This window comes from Microtus oregoni, unplaced genomic scaffold (assembly GCF_018167655.1).
Source record: "Microtus oregoni isolate MIOR12 unplaced genomic scaffold, Mior012 000013F_ref0000133, whole genome shotgun sequence".
Lineage (NCBI taxonomy): Eukaryota > Metazoa > Chordata > Mammalia > Rodentia > Cricetidae > Microtus > Microtus oregoni.
This window is the reverse complement of record NW_024543072.1, coordinates 11,409,937-11,417,220: the sequence shown is the minus strand read 5'-3', so window position 1 is coordinate 11,417,220 and position 7,284 is coordinate 11,409,937. Positions and strand designations below refer to the sequence as shown.

Here is a 7,284-nt window from a genome sequence, read left to right as displayed (position 1 = left end):
TATTAGGACAGAGATGGCAGGGTCATCAGACCCCAGGGCAGGTATTCTGCAGCAAAGCACAGATTCTGTCTGCCTAGATTGACGAGGCCTGAAACCACTTTCAGAGATTTGTCTCTCTGTCCATGTGTCTGGCACATTTTCTCAGCATTCTTCAGCTCTCTCCCCTTGTTCCTGGTACAGAGGTAGAAGGTGACTTCTCCGTGAGCAGTGGAAGGACAACAATCTCCTTCCATGGCTTCAGCATCTCTACGAACATTACAGTGACCCCTGTACCATATATAGAGGGTGCTTTAGGAGCTGTGTCCAATATAGCACTGCAGGTGGGTTAACCGACCATGTTAGTGACCAGAGAATAGCTGTATTATGTTTCAATCCGTGCCGGTGGGTGAGCAAGTTTTGATAAATTCCATGCGAAAATAACCCAGTGGCATGAAAGCCAGAGACCCATCGTGATTCTCTCCTTGTGTGTCCTGTCCTTGTGTACTGGGCCACATCGGTTTGTCCTGTGACACAGAGCATGCTGGTCCTCCAGAAGTGACCAAAGCAAGAGGCTTTGGTCTTACCTGAGGACTCATGACCATGAGGGACCTAAGCCAGGAGTCATGTCAGCTCCCCGTGCTGGGTCTTGGAACTGTGTAACAAATTGTCATGTGCCTGGCAATGGAGATGCTGAAGACCAGGATGTGTTTCTGGAAAGGGAAGTCCTCCATGGTGGCTGTGGAGACAGGATCTGAGATGCAAGCACATGCAGAGGAGCACCTGCCTAGTGTCCATTTTTTATAATACCAAAGTCAGACTTCATGGTTTTCTGTAACGGACACCAGACCCAGATTTGTCTTCTGTGGAGGCCTTGGGTCGGGGAGATGCTCCCCTGAGCCAGGACTGACACTCTCCAGAGCTGGAACACCCAGTAGGCCAGAGTGGGTGGTACTAGAGCTTGGGGTCTCCCTCACAGGTAATGGCATATGGGTTGTGCAGCTAGAAATTGGGGGTGGGAATGGGCAGGACATTGGCCTTCGGAAGGAGAGCGGGGGTGATCTTGAGAGTAGAGTTAGTCTGGAGAGATGGGCTTTGAGCATGGTAGACAGACACTGGCAGAGACACGCTTGGGCACTGGGTGGAGATAACCTAAGGTCTTCTGTCTCCTGGAGAGAGATGTTCTGCTCTGATGTGTATATCTGTGTGTGTTGGGGGAGAGATAAAGTGGGGAAGCTAACTTCCAGCAAACTTCTGTCCACATAGTTGCTCATACCAGCATACATACACACAGACACACACAGACACACACAGACACACACACACACACACAGACACACACACAAATGCGTTTGCTGACCCCATGTGCAGATATCACACTCTTTTACCCTGTGGAGGCTCTATGTCCCTCCTGCCTGACTCCTGAACCCCAGGTAAAGTGGTGGAACATCTCCTAGGGGCTAATCAGGCATGTGGGCAGGGCTGGGGAATTGGAGAGGCCTCAACTCTGACCTCACATTAAGGAAAGACTCATACCAGACATTAGACTTGATTTCTAAGTATTTTTTTTTCCTCATGCACAGAGAACCATCACTAGGACCCAGAGAAGACATCACCACCCCACCACCACCTGGAAATAACACTGCCATGCGACACTGCCTGGCATGGCTCAGGAATTTATCTTTTCTTCAACTCTACCAATAATACTTAATTGTGGTTTGTGTTAAAGACATTCATTGATTCCATGTAATTTAATGTAGTTCATTGTTTTAAATTATGTGGGAGCATCAATCAATGAGAGTAGTCCAGATCTTCCCCTCTGGGCCCTGGCTGGCCGAGGGCATAAGGCTCTTCCTCACCCCATCCAGTCCTATGAACCACCAGGAGAGTCAGGTGAGAGGCTGAGGCACACTAATGGAAACATTGTCCTCCTTGGGGAACACAGTACTCAAGGAAGCTGGCAGCTGCTGGTAGAGTCAATGGCATTAGGTGACCAACAGGACTGTCTTCAGACGCCGGGACACTGCACCCAGTAAGGCTGGACCTCTCATCATTTGAATGCAGGTCACCAAGGAAAGCAAATAGGCAAGCTTCAAATAGTTAACCAATAGCAAGCACATTTGGTTCCAACAGATCCAAGCCCTGCCTTGTCCTCTGTGGAGTCCCCAGCAAGGAGATATTCCTGCCTGGGCAGTTGTCCAGAGTAGACCATTTCAGAGGCCCAAGTCATAGGCAGTCCCTCCCAATGGCCACAGAATTGGAATAAAGGATTGCAAGTGATCTTACATGACCCCCGAAACACATGAGAACTGGCCTAGTAGTGAAAGCAGCTCAGATCACAACGAGCGTCAGAGGGGAGGTCCTGAACGGCCTGTCCATTCTGTGCTTGCCTGGGGATATTTACTCAGGGGTGGGGTTTAGTCAGACATCACAGGGTGAGCATGGGCATGGAGCAAGCAGATCATACCGGGACACAGCAAGCGGTGGGTATGGACCTGGCTCAGACCTGCCTGGCCTCATGCTGGGTCTTCCACATCTAATGACTCTCCTTCAGTACCCAGTGATCTGTTAAACTGGGATGCTTCGGAAGGTCCCAGGCTTTAGGGCTCCCACACTCAGGGCAAACTCCTACCACTGAGTTATCAAAACTTGCTTGCTGAGTTTTGATCTCTACAACTGACAATCAGAGGTCACAGTGCACATCTCAGTGAGGAGTGGAAAATAACGTGAAATGAAGGATGGAGCCCACCTCTTCCTTTCCTTCCTTCGTGTCTCTGCTTCCTAGACCCTAGAACTCCCGTGACTCCATACACGTCACTTGCATCTTCTGCTGGTTTCTGCTTACTTTTCTGCTATTCCCCCATCCCTCTTCCTCCCATTTCTTTTTCATCATTTCCTTTCTACCCACTAACCCTTCCAGGGTCTCCTATTCTGCCCACATAACCGTATACCCCAGTTAATGTCAATTCAGCAGAGGAGACAAGAGAGGACAAGTCACTGGAGACAAGAAGGGCGAGTGATTCTTTTCCTTCTCCAGGATGGTTTCAGATAATCTTAGCCCCTGTTGTGCCCAGGGGGTTGCAAGACCCTATCAGGACCTCTTCCCTGTCCTTCATCCCCACCCCAAGTGGCTGCAGGGACTACCTGCACCCACACTCTGCCACACTCATTCCCTCATAGTGGTACTTGAGGGTTGGCACCCCCATATCATCCTTGTAGAGGATGGAGATGGGACTCAGTTTGGTGGGAACACAGCAGGCTTTGCCCACCTTCGTGGGGAACTTGAGATGCACCAGGGTCTGCACAATGGCATGCTTTGTGGGTGTCACATCATCAGCCAGTGGGAAGAAGCAGCCTCCTTTACACTCGTAGGCATCGTATTCCTTGGGTGCGATGATCCAACTGTCCCAGCCTATGTCCTCAAAGTTCACCCTGAGTGATGTCCTCTGGCAGTGGCTGCTGGCCCCAGTGCTCCTCTTCCTTCTAGCTAAGAAAGGTCCCACAGCTGTGTGCCCATCTGCTTCCTCCTCCTCATGGCTCTCGCCTGCTTCCTGGAAACCACTCCTGGATGTCTTCACAAGCACGGTCTCCTGCTCATGGCCGATCATCTCCTTCAGCTCCAGTCTTGTCTCTTTGGTCCCGTTGCTGCGGTCATTGGAGAAGACGACAAAGAAGGGCAGGTTTTTGGAACCTGGTGGGACGCTGATGTCCAGTGTGTCACAGCCCTTCCTATGGCTCTCCACTGTGACTTCTAACTTATTCTTGTTTGTGGCGGAGTCTGCCCTGACCCATCTCTTCACAGCACTCGATACTTCCAAGGTCTCCCAGCCTTCATCCTGAATGTCCTGAGATACTAAGAAGGTCCTGGTCCTCGAGGCACCATCCCGAGTGTCATCTCCATCCAGAACATCATAGACAACCATGTTTCCTTCCAGCCCACGAGTGGAGTCCACGTGATTTTGGCAGGAGACATAGAGGCGGAGCTCAGCCCTGGTGATCTGCTCGTGCCGAGGGATGGAGATGTTGAAGAGTAGGATGTGTTTCTGGAAGGGGAAGTCCTCTGTGGCAGCTGTTGATATGGCATCTGAAACGCAAACACACGCGGGGAGCGTCTGTCTGGTGCCCATTTTTATGATACCAACGCCTAACTTTGGTTTGCTGTGAGGGACATCTAGGACAATAGATTTTGTCACTGTTGTCTCCATTCTGTGTCAAGAACATTCAGGAAGGTTCTCTTGGAATTATTTTTCCCCAGAAAAAAAAAACAGAGGTAGGTACCTTCAGTTAGAATAGTATCTACTATCTATTGAGCACCTACTGTGTGCTTGGCATTGCACTATGAGTTTGGGAGGATCTAGTTATTATCCCAACTTCACACATGTGGAGATCAGTATCCAGAAGTGTTTATTGTTAGAGTACGCACAGATAATTAGCAGTCTCATCTAAGGCAGGCCAGGAGATAGATTGTCAGCTTTAGAATGAAGATTCTACAGTCCTGGCTGGAGCCAAAGAAAGTCCATAGTTAGTGAAAGTGAAAAAAAAAATCACAGCATTAGAATGTTTAAATAATTTGGAATGTGTTAATAGCTTCCATCAAAAGTGAAAGTGGATTTTTTTTTTTTTTTTTTTTTTTTTAGGGGAAAAGCATTTCCATCCCAACAGTTTTGCCATCACGGGCAAAGGTGGGGATTTTTCTCTTAGCCTCCTAATTGTCTAGTTTCCCACCCAGGCTGGGGCTTAAGCACTGACACTGCCATTTGTGGGTCCCCGCCCACACACCATCACCACCTATCTTGGGGAGACGCGTTCTGATACACCCAGAGGATGCCCGGAAGTACAGATGTTTCTAAGCCTGGCACACAGTGTTCCTTCTGTATGCGCGCATGCCTGCGGTGAAGTGCAATGAGTAAACCAGGCACAGTAAGAGCTTCACCATGAGTAAGGAAAAACGAGAATTAAATATAAAAATCACATCTGTGATGCAAGTCATTTAGAAGTGAGTCACTGTTTTGTGATTTACATTTAATAGTTATGGACCACCATAGAACCTTCGAAACAGACCTGGGTTCTCTCAGATTAGGGAGACTCCTGTATCCGTCACCGTGAGGAGAGACCCATGCTGTGCTGAAACCTAGCTAGTAGTCTACAGATAGGAAGCATCAGTCCTGACTCTGCTCCTAATTGAGCTGGTATTCTCGGAAAGTTTTGAGTTTCTGGGTGCCTCAGTTTCCTCTCTTGTAGAATGGGGCCCATCTTACCTGTTTTTATTAAGGTAGCACATGGGACTTCCAGGCCAGTCATGAGCTAATAGTTGATGTTCAGTTAACACTTCTGTCCCCCTCCCAAGCCCTGCAAGCCCAATGCCTGTGACATTTACTCAGGTTCTCTGTGGTCTCCTCGCTCAGCATGGACGCCCCATTCTGGCTTCTGAATCACATGGCAAAAGCCATGGCATATCAGAACAGTGGGAACTGCGCACTGTATTCGTGGCCTGAGGTGATCTTACCATGGCATATTTCCACAGAGGCCACCAGACCACTGTCAGACATGAGAAATCACATGCTTAGTGGGAAGAGACAGATGCTTCCTAGGTCATGTATGTTTGTATGTGTGCATGCATGCATATTGTTGCTGTTGCTGGTGCTAGTGCATATAATAGATGTGTCAAGGATATATGTGTAGGTGGACTGGTGTCTCTGGCTGGGCTTCACGTTCAGGCCCATGGAATAGGATTTAGGCAGCAATAAAAACAAAATAACCATCCCCTCCCCAAAGAAAACCTCATCCTTTCTCTAAAGTAGAGATCATAGACAATCCCAGGGGTCTGGTGACCTGAAAACTGTATGTTTTTTAAAAAAATGAATCCATATTTTTTTAAAGAAGTAAGGCAAGTTCCCTTGAAACTTCTGTTGGGCAGGCAGCACTCAGCACGTTTGTCCTTAGACAGGTACATATTCTGCAGGCTGGACTGATCTGGCCAGTACTGGCTGTACTTCTGAATTGGGGCCCTTCGGCAAATCTCTGGACCAGAAATGGGGAGGCCCCGGGTTCCTGGTCCTTAAGAGTGAGATGCCACAACAGGATAAGGGGAGCTGGTTCTGTGCAGCAAATAGGGCCAGTGTGCCTCGCAAGTGTGCCTGGTCTGGCTTCCTCAGTCCTGGCGACCCAGCTTTCTGCCCAGGAACTCATTCTACCCAGATTCTTGAATTCTAGGACTCATCAGCTATGGACCTCACCTCCACGTTTATTTTCTAGTCTTTTAAAATCAAAGACACTTGATTTAAAAACATATCGGATAGACAGACACAGACCTACTGTGCTGAGAAAGATTCCATCTAAAAGAATAATAAGGACCTCTTCTAACATTTACAAGTCTAGGTTTAAAAAGGCTTTTATAACAGAAACTGGCTTTCCTTTAAAAACTTCAAAACAAACAGGCTTATTTCTATTTCTAAGTCTGAAGGGGACAAGAAGGGAGAGAAGAAGAGAAATCAGGAGGAAGGGAAAGGGAGGAAATGGAAAGGGAGGAGAGGGAAGGGGGAAGAGAAGTGGGGGAAGGTGAATAGGGAAAGCAGGAAGGGAAGCAAAGGAGATGGAAGGCAAAAGAAATGAGGGCGAAAAGAGGAGGAAAGGAAGGGAGGGGGATAGAGGGAAGCAGAAGCCTGGCATCCTTGATACCTGTTGGCTTAAATGAGGCTATGCCCCAGGGGAGGAGCCAGGCTGTCCATCAGAATCTTCGGTGTTGATGGACAAGTCCCATGATTTGCACAGCCCTTTGGGGAAGCCACTAAGCACACAGAAAAGCTCATTGGAATATTTGCATTTTCACCCTGTTTTAACACTGTGATTCACTTCAGTGTAAGCTTGAAGAGCTGCTTGTGGTGGTGGTGGTGGGGCACTTCGCTGTGGGGGCGGGGTGCCGTATGTCCCACCCCATGAAACCCTGGGGGAATTCCGCACTCTACCTTCCACACTGAAGCTCCGAACGATGTTGGAGGCCGGAGTGGACGACTTGTCGGTCGTGTACCTGTTGTACAGGTCGATCATGTACTGGGGTGGCTCCACTCTGGTTTTGTCCTGGGAGGGGATGCCGCTCAAGTTGAGGCTGCGCAGGAAGTCCACCTTCATGTTCTCCAGGAACATCTTCAAGTCAAAGACACCCTCCTCTCCACCTCCAGACAACCCCAGTGAGCTGCGGGCGTTTCCCCCGGGGGATGGCTGGACCCAGTCCTGCAGCGGCTTCTGGTGTGTGGGACAGACCAGCAGGAACAGCAAGAGCAGGGCCACCCAGAAGGCCCCAGGGGACAT

The 7,284-nt window shown here is 49.1% G+C and overlaps 1 protein-coding gene across 1 annotated transcript; it reads right to left on the bottom strand.

Annotated features, from left to right (window-relative positions):
* Positions 1–3,116: 3,116 nt before the first annotated feature.
* On the bottom strand, positions 3,117–7,284 carry Gdf2 (growth differentiation factor 2). The gene is made up of 2 exons (XM_041663115.1): positions 6,942–7,284; positions 3,117–4,060 (listed from the first exon to the last, which is right to left on the bottom strand). The coding sequence occupies exons 1-2, from the start codon at positions 7,282–7,284 to the stop codon at positions 3,117–3,119; spliced, it is 1,287 nt and encodes a 428-aa protein (XP_041519049.1).